Source organism: Cladophialophora bantiana, assembly GCF_000835475.1.
Source record: "Cladophialophora bantiana CBS 173.52 unplaced genomic scaffold supercont1.19, whole genome shotgun sequence".
Classification (NCBI taxonomy): domain Eukaryota; kingdom Fungi; phylum Ascomycota; class Eurotiomycetes; order Chaetothyriales; family Herpotrichiellaceae; genus Cladophialophora; species Cladophialophora bantiana.
The window spans coordinates 32,674-49,347 of NW_015971593.1; the positions used below are offsets into that span (position 1 = coordinate 32,674).

The 16,674-nt window shown below is 51.6% G+C and overlaps 3 protein-coding genes across 3 annotated transcripts in view; 1 reads left to right on the plus strand and 2 right to left on the minus strand.

Moving 5' to 3' along the window:
* Z519_10589 (uncharacterized protein) overlaps window positions 1-3,150 on the minus strand; it is a gene marked incomplete at both ends in the record, with an annotated part of 3,783 nt that extends 633 nt beyond the window's left edge. The window contains 2 exons of the mRNA XM_016768305.1: window positions 4-2,085; window positions 2,163-3,150. Coding sequence (XP_016615212.1) covers window positions 4-2,085; window positions 2,163-3,150 — 3,070 coding nt within the window. The remainder of the gene's footprint in view (window positions 1-3; window positions 2,086-2,162) is intronic.
* A 1,357-nt stretch (window positions 3,151-4,507) lies between these two features.
* Z519_10590 (uncharacterized protein) lies at window positions 4,508-5,942 on the minus strand (the record flags this gene model as incomplete). The annotated part of the gene is made up of 2 exons (XM_016768306.1): window positions 4,508-4,692; window positions 4,739-5,942. 2 exons carry the CDS (start codon window positions 5,940-5,942, stop codon window positions 4,508-4,510), a joined length of 1,389 nt encoding a protein of 462 aa, XP_016615213.1.
* Window positions 5,943-15,842: 9,900 nt separating this feature from the next.
* Z519_10591 (uncharacterized protein) lies at window positions 15,843-16,330 on the plus strand (the record flags this gene model as incomplete). Its single annotated transcript, XM_016768307.1, has 2 exons — window positions 15,843-15,941; window positions 16,040-16,330. The coding sequence occupies 2 exons, from the start codon at window positions 15,843-15,845 to the stop codon at window positions 16,328-16,330; spliced, it is 390 nt and encodes a 129-aa protein (XP_016615214.1).
* Window positions 16,331-16,674: the final 344 nt, after the last annotated feature.

The window sequence follows — 16,674 nt, forward strand, 5'->3', positions numbered from 1 at the left end:
CACCCCAAGCTGCGGCTTGGAGTGCATTACCATACTCTCCTCCTTGAGTGTAAGGGTCCGCATCTCGCTCAAGGAGCATCTGCACTACCTTCTCACGACCACCCCAAGCTGCGGCTTGGAGTGCATTACCGTAGTATCCTCCTTGAGTGTAAGGTGCCGCATCTCGATCAAGGAGCATCTGCACTACCTTCTCATGACCACCCAAAGATGCGGCTTGGAGTGCATTACTATACTCTCCTCCTTGAGCGTTAGGGTCCGCATCCCGCTTAAGGAGTATCTGTACTACCTTGTCGTGACCATACTCACTTGCCCAGATTAACGCTGTCCGGCCGTCCCTGTCTGATTCGTCGATATCATAGTCTTTTTTCTGCTGTAATATCAATTCCAATATGTTTTCATGGCCCAACAGTCCACCAAGTCGTATCGGACTCATTTCTGGAAGGTCTTCATATGGGTTCGTCTTCTGCCAAAATATTGGGAACCAGGTGTTGTACAAACTGCTGTTAACCTGATAAAACCTTAGAATTCGAGATATTACCGAATTATCATGAGGTAGGTATGCGTCCCGTAGATGAGATGGCCAGTGTTTTGCTGAATAGACTAAAAGACTTTGAACATAATTATTTTCCTCCAGAAAGTCGTCAGGCACCTTACACCTTTGGAATTGGGGGATGAGGGACTGTGCTGTTACTGCAACATCGCTGAAGGACAGAAACTCTAAACATATTCGAGTCATCTCTCTCTCAATCTCTTGCGGATCAAGGCAATTCTTCCACCTAGATGGAATAGTCGTGTAGCCACCCTTACCAACTAGAAACTCCTTAGCCGTCTGGTGGATAAGGTATATTCGATCATGATTGATGAAGACGAATAGACCGCACCACTGACAAATATTATTCAACAGCCTGCGAGGGTCGAGCTTAGCATTATATACGGACTTGGGGTGTGCCGACGTGGCTATTCCGAGAGCGATGGCCATCTCTTCGACGTGGAGTGAACGCCGTGCCCCAACTATAATTAGGAGGATCTTCTTCACATGACTGCTCTGGTGTCCACTGATACGATTCAAAATCTTCTCGTATGCGTCTTCCACGCTCGAGGGAAGTAACGTGATCGATGCTTCCTCGGGTCGCAAACTGTTCCGGTAAGTCTGATAGATACTCTCAATCGCGAGATAAAGCCACAGATACGTGCGATGCCCCATCTCGAGGAGTCGAGTTTCCAGTTGGTCCTTGGTGTCGTTATCCAATTTTAAGTCTGTCGCGAGTTTTCCCACTCGCATTCGGATGACCAAGTCGATTTCTTGGTGAATTTGGTCGTTCTCCTCTTCACCCCGTAGACGGATCGTAGGGAGATCGTGCAGCATCTTCTGGAACTCCGCCTGTATATCATCATAGGGCCGGCTGGTTACGAGAAATTTCAGTCGGCCTCGCCGCGTTGACGACGGGAAGGCTGATACCTGGGTGTAAAACCAGGAAAGCATCTCAATCAGCCACCGTCGATCAGAGAGTCGACATTCGTCCAGCGCATCCAGAACGCACGTCACGTCGTGAGCCTGGTCATCTCTTGCGGCGGCGACCAACATGCGCCATAGCTCTGACACCTCCCTCACGAGTTTGTCGCCAGTCTCCTCCCATGCCGGAATTGCATATTGAATTAGCTGGGGCTGATGGGAGAACAGTTGATGGAGGAGGGCGCACAGAGCAGTAGCTACGTTGTCCTGCTCTTCGTTGTCCTTGAAAAAGAAGTAGCACACAGTATGCCGATCCATATGTCGAAATTCATTGTTAATGAGCGATTTAGCGAGGACCGACTTGCCGCACCCCGGATCGGCCGAGATCCAGAGCAGGTCATCATGAGCCTTTTTGAGCCATTGAAGATATTGAGGGTGGGACAGCACCCACTGACATGTTCCTTCCACTCGATCGGGATTGACATCTTTGAATTGTTCGTATGTGCTCGTTTTGAATGCTCGAAGACATTGGCGCTGCTGATGATTCTGATACCGCTGGTCTTTTTTCTCGTTTTCTCGTTTGACCTCGACAAGGTGCTCTTTCATCAAGCTGGATTGCTCCTTCAGAGAATCTATAGATTAGTTCGAATATCAGTAATGCCTTAGAGAAAGCTTGATTAATATTGACTACCTGATAGTTCCTACTTACCAACGATGTCTTGGATGGGCTTTTCCAGCCTCGTCTGCTCCGGTGATATATACTCGAGAAATTCTTTGGCGTAGGCTGCCGCCGTGAGAGCGGCATACTTCTGCCACCTATCATTCTTGTGAGAATCTGTATAGTCACAGATACCGCGAATGACAATGCACGGGAAATCATTCATCAGCCCAGCTGCTTCCATCTCCACGCACAGTGCTCCAAATTCCCGGCCTATTCTGTCTCTTTCCGCCGCATTTTTCATCAATTCATTTCCTGATGCAATAACCCCGTACCAAAATGCAGGGTGCTGATCGTCGCGAGCCGGTCTCTCGATCTTCCCGTCTGTACATGAGTGGCATAACCCCGAAGAGTTAGAGCCACCACATTGGGGGCAATATAAACTGTCATTCTCCCGCCCCGGGAACCCATACCCATTCTTCACCAAATTAGGATATTTCTTGACCATATCGGCCAGTATGCCTGGCACCTTGCTGTCCTCGAGATCGTGTTCCGCCTGCAGAGTAGAGAGCGCAGCTAGTAGTAGGGTCGGTGGTGGTTTCAAAACCCCTTTACGTTCGAATGGCTCCTCGCCGAGGTTCTTTCTCAAATCGTACTGGACTACTCCCCCGAACGTTAAGTCAGGCTGGCTGATCACCACGTCCCCGAGACGGATGTCCAAATTCTTAGGTAGGTTGGGGATCCCGCCTCCAATTCCCACCATCAGTCCAAACCGCAGGCCAATGAATGTCCTCAGCATGTCGTTGGCCACTCTCGCCGCCGCATTCGTGCCGTAGACGCCAGCTGGCAAGCAGGCAATCGCCACGTTGTGTTCGTGAACTCGGCCCAGCACATAGTTATTGGGATCGAGTTTGTCTTGACCCGTGATCGGCTGATGCCGCTCATCTAGAATGGCGATTGCGGCCGTCATCTCATGACGAAGAGCACAGATGACGCCTACTTGGTATTGCTCGATGGGCAGAGAACGTTTGGTGGTCATTGTGCCGGGTCCGACTGAGAAGTATGTACGAGAGGAGAAAGAGGGCCGTGTGAGGGGACGAAGCGAGGCAATGTGGCGGTAGAGAGATACGGAGGTTCAAGATGTGACCATCAGACTGATATCAGGCTGAGAGGGAGAGTCGGGGGGGCAGCCGTGATGAGATATAATCCCCACGGTGGGCAACTCTGAAAGAAATGTCAGTAAGACTCAGATCGCGACAGGAAGGGAATCTTTCGGGTAGCAGAGGGAAGAAAGAACTTCGGGAGGGGGAGGGGGGGCGACATGGTCTTCACGTCGGAAATGCGTCGTCTACGCCCCAGTTAAAGGATACGCAGGTCGGAGCAACAGCGACATCTTGCTTCTGCGGGCTGAGCACTTGATGGGCGCAGGAAGCACACGTGGCGTCTGAGATATCACGTGTAGGCAGCGGGAACGTGAGCCACGCTGTTGTGGCTGGTGGGTGAGTGCGTGGCTGTCATATTAATTACGAGGTACTTGTCATTTACGTGCCACCGTATTCGGTTCGGTCCTCGGTTGTTGGGAATCTGTGAGGAAGTACCCAACAGGGGTGGCACGTCGCTCCAGATGGATGCACAGATCGCGGACAGCTATAGCTACAGTATTAATATGATAATGAGTTACGATGGATATGCATTAGCATTCCATTTGTAAGTCTATTTCGAACCACAAGGCAATCAATTGCATACATACCGAATTGATTCAGAACGAGAGGATTTCATGCGCCCTTCCATCCTTCCTATCGAGAGCCGCACCCTTTTCGTAACCGACACCCGAACGATTGACCCTGCTTCTGAGCGGTTTCTTGCTATTCACGCCGCCATTGTGCATATACTCTATTTGGGTGCGGCTGGTAGTCGCATTGACAAAATCCTTTATGACCTTGACTAAGGGGACTTTATGGTAGACGGATCTACACAGTTGGGATATCTCACCACGCTTAGAGTTGGGGGTTGGTGGGATGGGCGGATTGGCGCGTATTGATCGCTTATCGTTGCTCTTGATGGTGGCTCATAATGGACGAGCAGGGGAACGGCACGGAAAGGTCATCGCCAATAAAGCGATGGCGAGTCAGACTTCGACAGAACGGCTTCGTGAACGGCGAGTTTGTGAACGGCTTCTCCAGCGCGCATCGTGGCGCAACTACTTCGCAACAATCTTAAGCACGAGTAAGCGCTCGATTAGAACTCGTTCTTCGAAAGGAGGCAATACTGTGTGAAGTTTGCCAGAACTTCCATTGGTTCAATCTGAAGCCATTCCCATCAGCCCACAAATACCCTCCAGAACTCATGATCGGAAATTTTGCCGAGAGCCGTTGACCTGCGGGTTGGGACGTCAATCAGTGGCACCAGTCGTTCTCAATCATTTTGATTCCATCATCCGCCGCGTTAGCCGCTTCGACCTCGTCATCGGTGTCATCCCACCCATTTTCATCTTCGAAACAACAATTAATATCGTCACTAGAGTCCGTCTCATTATCTGCGCGAAAATACCTCCTCGATCTTAATTGGTCCCTATCATTGACTTCGAGGGGTTAGCCACAAAACAGGTTGATGCTATGAATACGTACTGAGGAGCAGGCCAAGGTCGCGCACAACATCGTCGAATGTCGAAGCGTCCTCCTCACGACGTCTTGCCGCTTTCTGGGATGGAAACGGCTGTGTCTTTCCTCCAATGTATCCATGGCCGATAGACGAGCCAGGAAGGTATTCGTCATTGTCTGCCAGGAAGCCAAATAACTTGGTCATGGCCATGCGAGCGCAGTCCTTCAAATCCTCAAGCCATGAAGCTTCGTGTGTGCCACCAAAGCCTTTCAGACGGTCTTCAACTGCCTTTTTGAAAGTATCTGTGTCAGCATTCGGCACTATTACCGTCAATCCTATCTCGGAAACCTCGTTCTCGTGGTAGAGATGTAGACCAAGACTAGGGGCCTCAGTGACAGCTTGAAAGATATCATACATCGCTTCTCCTTGCTCGACGAAGGGAACCATAGACTTAGCTTCTCCTCGGAGGAAGTCCCGAAACTGCTTCGCATCCATCTGGGGAAGGTACACGGCCGTCATCGGTAGAGATTCGATTTGCGTTCGACAGATGCAACAAAAAATTCGTGATCCATCCAGTAATTGTTTGTCGCAATAGTAGTTCTTGCAACGCGGATAGTCAAGGCGACCTTGAAACGTGAAATTGACCTTCACATCATGCTTTTCGTAAATTTTTCTGGCGATTTCGCGGCAAGACCGGCAGGGTTCCTTGGACACATCGATGTCGAGTGTTCCAGGGTTCCAACGTGATATGGACGCTAGATACTGGAGAGCCTCGGCGTGGTTACTGCGATAGTCGAGATAAAGCGCCATCAATTTTGCCTCGGCATGGGAAGCATAGAACATTCCTTTCGATTTGCCCGTAGATGCCGGATCCAAACTATGCTTTGGGAGCGGTATCCCCATCTCGGCGGCGATGTTACAAACCTTTGCAGTCCAGATACTATTTTGGATGTTGGGCAAGTGCGGGTGGTCGTCCTTCCAACCACTCATGGACAAGGAATTTTGAAGGATAGGAGACGTGATGATGGCCAGTACTTTGGTCCTTCCTCTAACGCAATACTGCAGGGGCTGGAAAGTCCGCGTGATCGTGAGTTTTTCCCTCTCATCCACCCACAATGGCGGTCGATCTGGGCTAACCCATCCTTCTTGAGACGAGAAATCTCCTTGCAGAGCCGTTCGAGCCGCCAATTCTTGACTCTCTTTACTTAGAGCTTTATCGGCTTCATCCATGCCGTTCCCGAAAGGTTGTGTGATTCAAAGGTGGAGAGGACCGTAAATGTAGACACCCTACAGATGTCAGAGCGACACCAGAGGAGACATGAGTTGAACGTTGGGTAGCTTCGCGGGGTGCGAGGGCTGGCGAAAGTTTCTGCCCCATTCGGGCAAGCGCATCTGGACGAGTGGCGTTGAGGCGCTTCAGTGTGGCTTGACAGTGGAACTTTCGGGAAATGGCGCCTTCCATGCACGTTTGGGAAATGTGTCCTTGCCCACCCCGATATGGGAATTGCAGAGTATCAAAGGCTATGATAGAGTAGCCTCCTCATATGGCGCCCAATCTATCAGCATCACAGCATGCACAGATCCAGCACATGATTGAAAATGGAGCGTTCACATATTCTGAAATTGGGAAGGCCACTAATTGCAGCGTTGACGCAGTTAAAGCCATCAGTCGAAACCTTCGTGATTTCGGCAGTACCAGAGCACCTCAAACCCGGGGTGGGCGTCCCCTATCCATCACCCCCACCATGCGAGACGCGCTATTGGAACATCTCCTTCGAAAGCCCGATCTATACCTTGAAGAGATGGTCGTATATCTGTGGGACGAATTCGAGGCTCGCGTCACGAAGTCCTCTGTCAGCAGGACCTTACGTTCTGCGAACTGGTCGAAGAAAAAAGCTCGCCGAATAGCTAAAGGGCGGAATGCGGATCTACGAGATTTCTATCTACACAGCATTTCCCCTCTTCGCTCCTACCAACTCGTATACGTCGACGAATCTGGCTGCGACAAGCGGATTGGATTCAGGCGAACTGGGTGGACCCCCATGGGTGTCACACCTGCCCAGATTACCCAGTTTCACAGGGGCCAGCGATATCAGATCTTGCCTGCCTACTCACAAAATGGGATCCTACTCTCGCGTGTATTCCAGGGCACCACCGACAGCGCCATGTTTGAGGACTTTGTTGAGCAGCTCCTACATCACTGTGGAAAATTCCCAGAGCCCAATTCGGTGCTGGTCATCGACAATGCGTCTTTCCATCGTAGCGACCAGATCGAGGAGATGTGTTCTGCCGCCGGCGTCAAGCTACTGTACCTACCCCCATACTCTCCGGATCTAAATCCAATTGAGGAGTTTTTTGCCGAATTGAAAGCTTTCATCAAAAAGCATTGGAAAGTCTACCAGGAGAACCCGGGACAAGGTTTTAGGATATTTTTAGAATGGTGTGTAGATATGGTGGGAGGGAAGGAGAAGAATGCCAAAGGTCATTTTCGAAATGCGGGATGGAACATTGAAGAGCCAGACAAGGACATATAAATACTCCGTAGTTTGTACATACCTCAACGCCATCTATCCAAATTCCACACATCTTTACTAGTGGGACCTGCCTGCAGCTCCCTGAGAGCTTGAACGTACAGTGCACATGATATGATCAGACCAACCAAGCCAGCGGACAGACATAGCAAGCAACTTGACAGAATGCAATCAATCCACATGAACACGATCCCCGCGTCTCACATTATGCCATTCTACCATGTTCTGCAAGATCCGTCGACATGTATTCTGTGAAACGGAGGCGGTGGCTGACGTGTTCACGTGATGGCATCAGAACAGGAACATCACTGAGCGAATGCCTGCTTGAAACCCATTAAATGCCTCAACGGTTGAGAGGCTGGTCATCGTTGTTGCCTGTGCGGCGGCCATCACGGTAACCACCCTTTTGAAAAGTCGGTACTGTATGTAGCTTGGTACTACAGTAGGAGAAGTTGACGTGACTGAGCTCTGATTGATTGATTGATTGATTGATTACGTCATAGTCTGTCCCAGCCACCATACAGTAAGTAGCTATGCAGCGTACGACTATAAGTACAGGTGCTCCCCCCGTCGAGTTTCCGTACGATAAGCTGTTCCTGGTCCGAACTGCTTCATACCTTCCGCTCGGCGTGAGGACTCTCACCTGTACTTACAGCCTTAATGACTGTCCTGCGTCCGTGATCCTGTCCGGCCTTTCCTGGCCTTCCTCGACTTCTATCTGATAATAAACACTCGTCTACGCTTAAGTGTGTGCGAAAACCGTGGATGGCACTGCCCGGAATTGCTCTAGCAGTCCCGTCCTGATCATCATCTTGGCTGCACGTACGGCGATTGACGAGCTGCAGAGAACCTGCTTGATGTCCCCGCATGGAGTTTGGCCTGCCCACATTCTTTGTCGTTCTTCGCACCATTTCCGGCATTCCAGGAGGATGTGTCGTACGGTTTGACGACCGTAGCCGCAGTCGCATTGGTCGGTATCGGCTTTGTTGATGTCGTGCAAATAGCCGCGCAGGCTGATCTTGCCGGTGCGCATCTGTGTCATGACCGAGCTGATCGCACGGTGTGTGCCTGTATGTGGGGTTAGGAGGCCCTTTCCTGGTCGGACCCCGAGCCTGTAGAGGTCGCGGCCGTGTTTGGCAGTTTCCCAGGATCGTTCCCATTCGGCTTTCATGTTCTGACGAATGATTGATTTTGTGGTTGCTGTCAGCACCCGGCATGAATCCGGCTCCGGGGGAGGTTCCGAGCCGACCACTACGATGGGAGGTGTGGCAGCTTCCTTTGCAGCTCGGTCGGCTGCTTCGTTGCCCGGAACACCAACATGCGCAGGTATCCAGGAGAATTGCACCTCCCATCCTTGATCTCGGAGTTGATCCAGCGCGCGTATTGCGCGTACGAGGATATATTGTCCAGAGGGGCACTTAGGGTTGGCCATCGCTTGGATGGCGGCCTGATTGTCGGTGAATATGATGCATTTGTTGGTTGTGTTCGTTTTCGCTTGGGCATCGAGTGCCATCTGGACTGCCAGCTCGATTCCTCGTAACTCGGCTGCGTAAACAGTGGAGGTGCTCGTTCTTCCCATGTACTTCGTTCTCTTTGTGAGGATGTCTGCAACTGGCATGCTGAGTGCCACTGCTGCCGCAGCGACATGACCATCGATGCCGCTACCATCCGTGTATATGCGCAGTGCCTGCGAATCCATGGCGTCGTGTCGCTTGATGGCCTCCTCGGCAGATTTATCAATATATGTGATTGGTGGTGTCCACCACGGTGGGACCACGTGTTGTTGACGTTTCTCCAGCTCATTGAGCCGGACGTGATATTTGCTTTCGAGGAGACTAGACAATCGATCTAGGGAGCTCTTTCTGCCCTCGTCTCCGTCAAGGGTCATCTCTGCGTGGAGGGGTGTGGTTCGAATGCGCATGGTCGCCTCCAGGGCTGTTTGTTCAAGCTGTTGTGGTGCTGGCAGTAAATTGGCTTCCACGTCGACTGCCGCGCCTGCCGTGGTACGGAAGGCTCCAGTGATGATCTGCGCGGCTCTCCGTTGTATTCGAGTAATTGTGTTGAGCATTGCACTGCTTCCTCTTCCGCCTCGCTGACCCGGACTGTGCCAGGCCGAGCAGCCGTACAGCATTTGAGGAACGATCATCGCTCTATACACTTGTCGCAGATTAATGAGGCCGGTGCCCCATGTGGATGATGCCAGAGACGCCAACGCGGACAAACTCTTCGTGGCTTTAGTCTCGATTTTCTCACGGTGGTGGTCCCAGCGGAGTTGTGAGTCCATCTCGACACCGAGATATCGGCACGACGGTGAGGCCTCAATGGTGGCATGCGGCAGGTGGAGAGGGTGTGTAGTGTTTATCCGTGGGTCTCTACTGAAATGCACCAGTTCGTATTTCGCTGGTGCGAACTGTGACCCGTGGCGCAGAGCCCACTTCTCTGCGTCTCGATGACGCATTTTCAGCGCTTTGCAATTGTTCTGTGGCGTTGCTCCGGTGGCGAGAATTGCGATGTCGTCGATGTATCCCACCGCCTCGGTGTTGTCCGTTTTGCACGCGTCAATGAGACCCGGATTATAGAAAAGGTATAGGATGGGAGAGAGCGGGGAACCTTGAGGTATTCCGGTCTCGATGCGTGTCGACGGCGCCGTGTACTCCTGTAGCTTTAGTGTCGAGGATCGGTCACAAAGGAAGGAGTCGATCCACCGAACCAGCGTGTTGTCAATCCGTCGTTTCCGGAGGTTGTGAAGCAGTCTCGGTCGAGAGACGTTGTCAAAGGCACCGGATACGTCGAGCAACAGGAGGGAGGCCATCTTCCCTTCCGCCCACGCATGGTGTATGCGTTGAAGCAGGAGGTGGAGAGCGTGGTCCGTCGAGATCAGTTTTCGGCCCCCGGTGTGCTGCTTGGGGAGGAGATGATAGGTGTCCGCCAGGTATGCCAGGCGATTAGCGACAATAGCTTCCAATATTTTACCGAGTGTGTTGAGGAGAGCGATCGGTCGGTATGATTTAGGCTGAGTGTAGTCGTCCTTGCCTGGTTTGCGGAGAACCACTGTGATGCTTTGTCTGAAGTGTGCAGGGCAGTATCCTTGTTGAAGACAGGCATTGAAGAGTCCAACGAGATTCGGAAGTATGAGATCAAGTGTCTGGTGGAGAATGCCATTGGGAATGTCGTCGGTGCCGGGTGCCTTGTTCGGCGCGGCTTTGCGGATCGCTCTCTCAATCTCGGAGAGGGTGATCTCGGGGCATTCAATCGGTCGAGGGTACTCGAATCCTTCGATGTCGGACAGGTCGGCTCGTAGTGGTGGTGGAAAGAATGATTGACGTAAGATTTCCGCCTTTTCTTGAGCCTGACGGGCGAAATTACCATCTGGTTTCAGCAGCGTGGGCGTACATGTAGGCGGCACAACGTGCCTGTTTTTAGCCCACTTGACCAGTTGCCATAAGCCAGATTTCGATCTTGATGCATTCTCGACTCGCTGTCTGTGGGTACCGCACAGGGTCTTTTTGATGCGTCGGCCCTTTCGGTTCCGGGCTTGTCGGTAATTCTCGTAATCGTCGTCAAGGCCTGTTCGTTGCCATCGTCGCCGTAGCTGTTGGACTTCGCGGCAGATTTCCTTGCATTCCGGGCCAAATCCTGGTATTGACCGCGGTGACGGGTTAGACCACGGGGTCGAGGCATCGATTCCGGCTTGAAGGGCACTGATGATCGCATCCACATGTTCATCGATCCGTTCTCTGCTGTTGAAATCTGGGGCCACCATCTTTGGGGGAAGTTTCTCTTCGACTATCTGTCGGAGTCGCGATGAGTTAGTTTTGGTCCAAAGTCTCTTCTTCCGAGGAACAGTTGGTTGCCAGTCCCAGGTGATGGCGGTGGCGATGGGGAGATGGTCAGAGTCGCAGTCTCGGCTGGTGTCGACCCGGCAGTAGATTGTGCGAGACGCCACACCCTCGGTGCCGAGTGTTAGATCGATCATTGTTTCCCTGTCCTTCCACCTGTGAGTTGTGGTGCCCGGAACCGTCAGCAGCTGGAGCTCGAAGTCTTCGATGATGGTGAGTAGGGGTTGTGCGGCCGCAACCTGTTGACTGGTGTGGCGACGGACTGTCGACCAGAAGGGGTGATGCAGGTTGAAGTCTCCTAGGACGATGATTTCGTGGTCGGTGGCCACTGTAGCCATCGTCCGTCTTAGGTCGAGGAGAGTACTTGTGCCCAGTTCATTGTAGACGTTGATGATAGCGAGCTTATGGTGCAGGACGGGGTGGATGATTTTCAGAAGGATGACGTCCTTGGTGATGAACGTCACGTTCCAGGTGCTGGCATCGATGCGTTTGTTGATGTAGAAGCATACTCTTGTCTCCCTGTCCTTAAAGTATGTTAAGTGGAAATGCGTCTTTAAGGGGTGATAAGAGGTTGCGATGAACGGATTGCGCCAGGGCTCTTGGATGGCGAGAACGTGGTATTTAGAAATCCACCGGTCCTAGAAAAGACTGGCTAGGACGACATCTCTGGACTTTTGGACGTTGTACTGCAAGATGTTAAGTGACTGGTGACTCGTCATTAATGGGCGTTCCCATTAGTACTGTTTGTGCTGGGTCGTCCCCGAGTTCTTCGAGGCGTCGTGGCGGGCTCCACTCTAGGTATCAGTTTCCAAGATGGAGTGATCGAGCTGCCTCTTCCCATCGTTTCTCGCACGACTTTGATATTGTTTTGTGCGTGCCTCGCGGACCTTAAGTGCATGCGTAGTGACGGTGGTCTGTTGTGGTCGACACCGCAGTACATGCATACAGTCATGCATTTGGCGATGGTAAGTTCAGCGTCATGCGTCGGCCAGTCGTCGTAGATACGTTTATGTGCAGCACATTTGCAACTCCGGAAGATTTTGCCTCCAGCTGTATCTGACTCGCTAGCGACTGAGGTAGGTGACGAGGCTTCTGCGTCTGCCATTTCTGGCATCCACTCGCTATCTTCGTCGTCGAACACGTTGTTCAGCCAGATATCTGCATCTTGCGTCCCCAATTCTCCTCCGATTGTCTCTAGTGGGTATAGAGATGGTTCGTGCTGGTTGTCTCCTATGTCCTGCGTTGGGGGAAGAGTTTCGTGCATCGCTCTAAGTTGTGGGTCGATGAGCGAGTTAATGTCCTCGGGTTTATGTTGTTGTTGTGTCTCTGGCGTGGCAAAATCCTCCTCGGTGGGTAGAGCGGGCAGCCCTTCTGTTGCGATCCCTTCCATGGATGTCTGTATCGGTGCCTGGTCGTCTCCCTCCATTGTATGAAACGCGAGATCTTCCAACGCTGGTGCTTGCTCCTCGAGCTGGGCTGTTGCTGTGATGGGTTCCGGGGGAGTGCGCGTTATTGTCTGTGTCGTAGTAGCGGGCTCCGTTATAGCCTCTCTTAGTAAGGTCGTCTCGTGGATGTTGTGTGTGTGATTAATGCTGTATGCTCTTGTATGTGTGGTGTGTTCCTTAACGGGGACGTGCCAGTAAATACTCCGGTTCTGCTTCGCTAGTGCCACCCTCTCCAGTTCCTTCTTCCTTGCCGGGTAGGCGTTACTCCACGCCGTGTGGGCACCTTTGCACACTGGGCAGCGAGGGGTGAACCCTTCCACTCCCTTGTGTCGACAGTGTTTGGTCTCGTGTAGCTCCGCGCAATAGCCACATATTTAGGATGCGTTGCATTGAGTGCCGATGTGCTCGTAGTGGTTGCAACGGAAGCACTGTTTCACTCTGTAGGCGCGGTCATAGAGTTGACATTGGTGGATATGGCCCTCCCATGCCATCCCAGTATAGATGATAGCGTTGGCCATTTCTGGGGCGGTAAATTCGACGACGATAGAGGATGCACGCTTGAGAGGGCTCTCTCTAGTCAGCCACCCTACGTAGGATATTTTGGCCTCGGCGATCACGGTATAATTGTCGGCCAGGATCTGCTGGATAGTCGCTTTCTGGTCTTTGATATTGATAGATTTGGTAGAGATGCCGTGGACAATGACTCCATAGGTCGGTACCATAAGTTCTGCTTGACCTCCCAGTCCTTTCAACCATCCTGTGTTCTGTTTGAGTTGTTGGATCTCGGCGTTTGTGCTCGTGAATATCTGCAGGTCGCCGCTCTTGAGTTGATGCGCCGCGACGACTTTGACCGCTTTAGTCGGGATATTGTCGCGAATGGAGTTCTGTATGTGTTGTCTGGTCCAGGCAACTGGGTGGTTGCGGTATCGTTGAACGATGCCATGGTCCTTGAGCTTGACTGTCACCAGACGATCTCTGTATGCGGTCACTGTAGTTGGTGCCTTCGTGGCGTGCGATCCGTGCTGAACTGATGCGGGTGGCGGCGGTGGAAACGTAGAGCCCTGCGATTTTGCCGCGACTTGTGCCCATGATGTCTGTGCGGTCCTGACACCGCTGAAATTCGCCGCGTGGAGTGGTGTTGTACCTAGACCGATGGAGCCTCTGACAGCTGTGATGTCTCTCTGAATGGTCTGAATGTCCTTCGCCGCGTCTCGGATGTGGTGGAGCACCTCCCCAACGGACGGCTGCTGCAGCACCTTACCAATGAGCGCGAGGGTGGATTCGAGGTATGGCTGTACTATATTCTATGGTATCTGATTGTTTCTGCCTTTATCCGCTACCTGCAGTTGTTTATATGCTTCTCTCAGGTATGTGGCATGCTCGTTGATGTGTTCGGGGCCATTGTTTACCTGCGGCCATCTCGGCGCCATTACCACGAAATTACGCGTCCTAAACGCGTCAATCGTGATAATGGCCTAAGATAACGTAGGTTCACTTAGAGAATTATAAAATTTTACGCGTTTTAAAAATTCGGTTTGAGCTGTGGGTGGTGTTTTTCACTGAGCTCTAATTGATTGATTAATTGATTGATTGATTACGTCATCGTCTGTCCCAGCCATCTCTATAGTAGCTATGCAGCGTACGACTATAAGTATAAGCGTTTCCCACATTTTGCTTCTGGAAGACTAAGCTGTCCTGGTACGACCGCTTCCTCCTTCGACTCTCCGTAGTTAGCTCTCGTACTTCTAGCTCTAATAACTATTCCGTATCTGTGACTTATTAAGCCTTTCCTAGCCTTCCTTAGCTTCTATGTAACAATATTCACTCGTCTACGCTAAGTGTATGCGAGTACTATGGACGGCACTACCTAGAATTGCTCTAGTAGTCCCGTCCTCAACATTATTTTTGAGTTGAATCCTAGGTCACGTGATGCTCGCTGTAGGTAGCATCACAGCTAGTGATAACTGCCTACTAGGTAGTTATTACACTAGCCAGTGCCCTCGGGCACTAGCTATAGCTATAAGTAACTTCCGTACTCTCATAGGTAGTTCCTAATATCATCACACTTATCTCCTAGCTCTAAGCTTTAAGTTAAAAATAATGTTGAGGACGGGACTGCTGGAGCAATTTTAGGTAGTGCCGTCCACAGTACTTACATACACTTAGCGTAGACGAGTGAATATTGTTACACAGAAGCTAAGGAAGGCCAGGAAAGGCTTAATAAGTCACAGATACGGAACAGTTATCAGAGCTAGAAGTACGAGAGCCAACTACGGAGAGTCGAAGGAGGAAGCGGTCGTACCAGGACAGCTTAGTCTTCCAGAAGCAAAATGTGGGAAACGCTTGTACTTATAGTCGTACGCTGCATAGCTACTGTAGAGGTGGCTGGGACAGACGATGACGTAATCAATCAATCAATCAATCAATCAATCAAGATGAGGTTGATTCAACATGCCTTGGGATTACGGCAAAGCGTGTAACTAAAGTAGCAATTTGCGCCAGCAGGCTCGTCGACCGTATTTTTGAATGCAGACCGCCCATGCAACCGGAATTCCGCCAAGAAATAGGCGAGATTTCCCAAGTGTGCACTTGGGAAATCCCCTCGGGCATACGCGCAGCATTGATGGGGTCGACCAGCGACGGATGAATCACAATCGAACGCGTAGTCAACCCTTAGCATGGTTTTTTGGCAAGTCTACCAAGCGTGTGTGACCGCAAAACTCGACTACGCATCCACCGTGTGGCACAATCCTCTCAAAGATAAAGGGCATCTTAAGCTCTTGGCACGGCGCAGAGGACCGCCCTACGGATCCCCTTGGCATTTCGGACAGTAGCCACACAGACACTGGTATTATGTGAACCCACACGACTCCGACTTCAACAACGCGCTCAGAACGTCATTGCAAGTCTCAGCACCCCGCCGCACGATCATCCGCTGCTCGGGGTGCTCGAGAGGACGAAAAGAAGGGTCATGCGAACCTCTTGCCTAGGCGATGAGAACGACGGACATCGATCAACTAGGGGACTTAGAAATCATTGACCCACGACCACTGGAACCGTGGGGACGACCCGTCTTTTATAAGATCGACATAGAGACGGACAGAGAAGTAGCGATCCGGAAAGCTACTGAGCTCCAGAAGACGTCGGAACCAGTTATTTACACCGACGCATCAGCTAAGGACTCGAATCTAGGCGCGGCAGCGGTGATACTGGGCCCGAACAACAATATAAGATGAGCTGGCAAGGTGGCATTGGCTCGGTGAAGTATTGGAACCTCCACGCGTTCCGTTAGTCGTAATCTATCAGGCCGTGAAGATGGTACAGAGCGAGGCCGACGAGGAATTGACTCAAGATGCACCCCCAACACGGAAATTCACCATTATCAGCGGCACCCAGTCAGCGCTGCAAGCGCTCGTAAGGCCGTCAAACAAGCCTGGACAGGCAATATTCACCACATACTCGATCAAGCGAAGAAACTCCAAGAACATCGAGTCCAACTAAGTTTACAATAGATCCCTGGCCACTTGACAACCTACGGAACGACACCGCCGACAAGCTGGCGAAGGAGGCGGTCAGTACATGAGGAAGACCACGGATTCCGACACCTGGCGTCCGCGCTTAAGCGAACCCACCGGGATAAAATGCTCGAAGAATGGCGAAAAGAGTGGTGTTCGGCGGACAAAGGCAAGCATTTACGGAAAATTGATAGCGGACTCCCATCCAAGCGAGCTCAACGACTATATGGCCCACTACCCAGAGGGCGAGCATACATCCTCACACAGCTTCGAACCGACCACTCCTAGCTGGCAACATTCGCAAAGCTCCATCGGTTTGTCGAGGAGGACCGATGTGAATGTGGAGCAATCGAGACGGTGGTGCATGTACTGGTGAACTGCCCCAATTCGAGGACGCTCAGACAGCGGCTACAGAAGAAGGTAGGTGACGCAATGGACAGCATCGCACTTATGCTCGGGGGTTGCGGCAAGCATCCTACCAGTTAAACCGGCAAGTAAACAGCCAGACGAGCTTCCACACATGCATCCCCTGCAGAGATGAGGCGGGGGGATCGTTTTCTCCCAGCCACAGAGTCGTATACGAACACGGCAAGATGACGCCTTTTTATCTTGGGACAACACGGATCCCTATG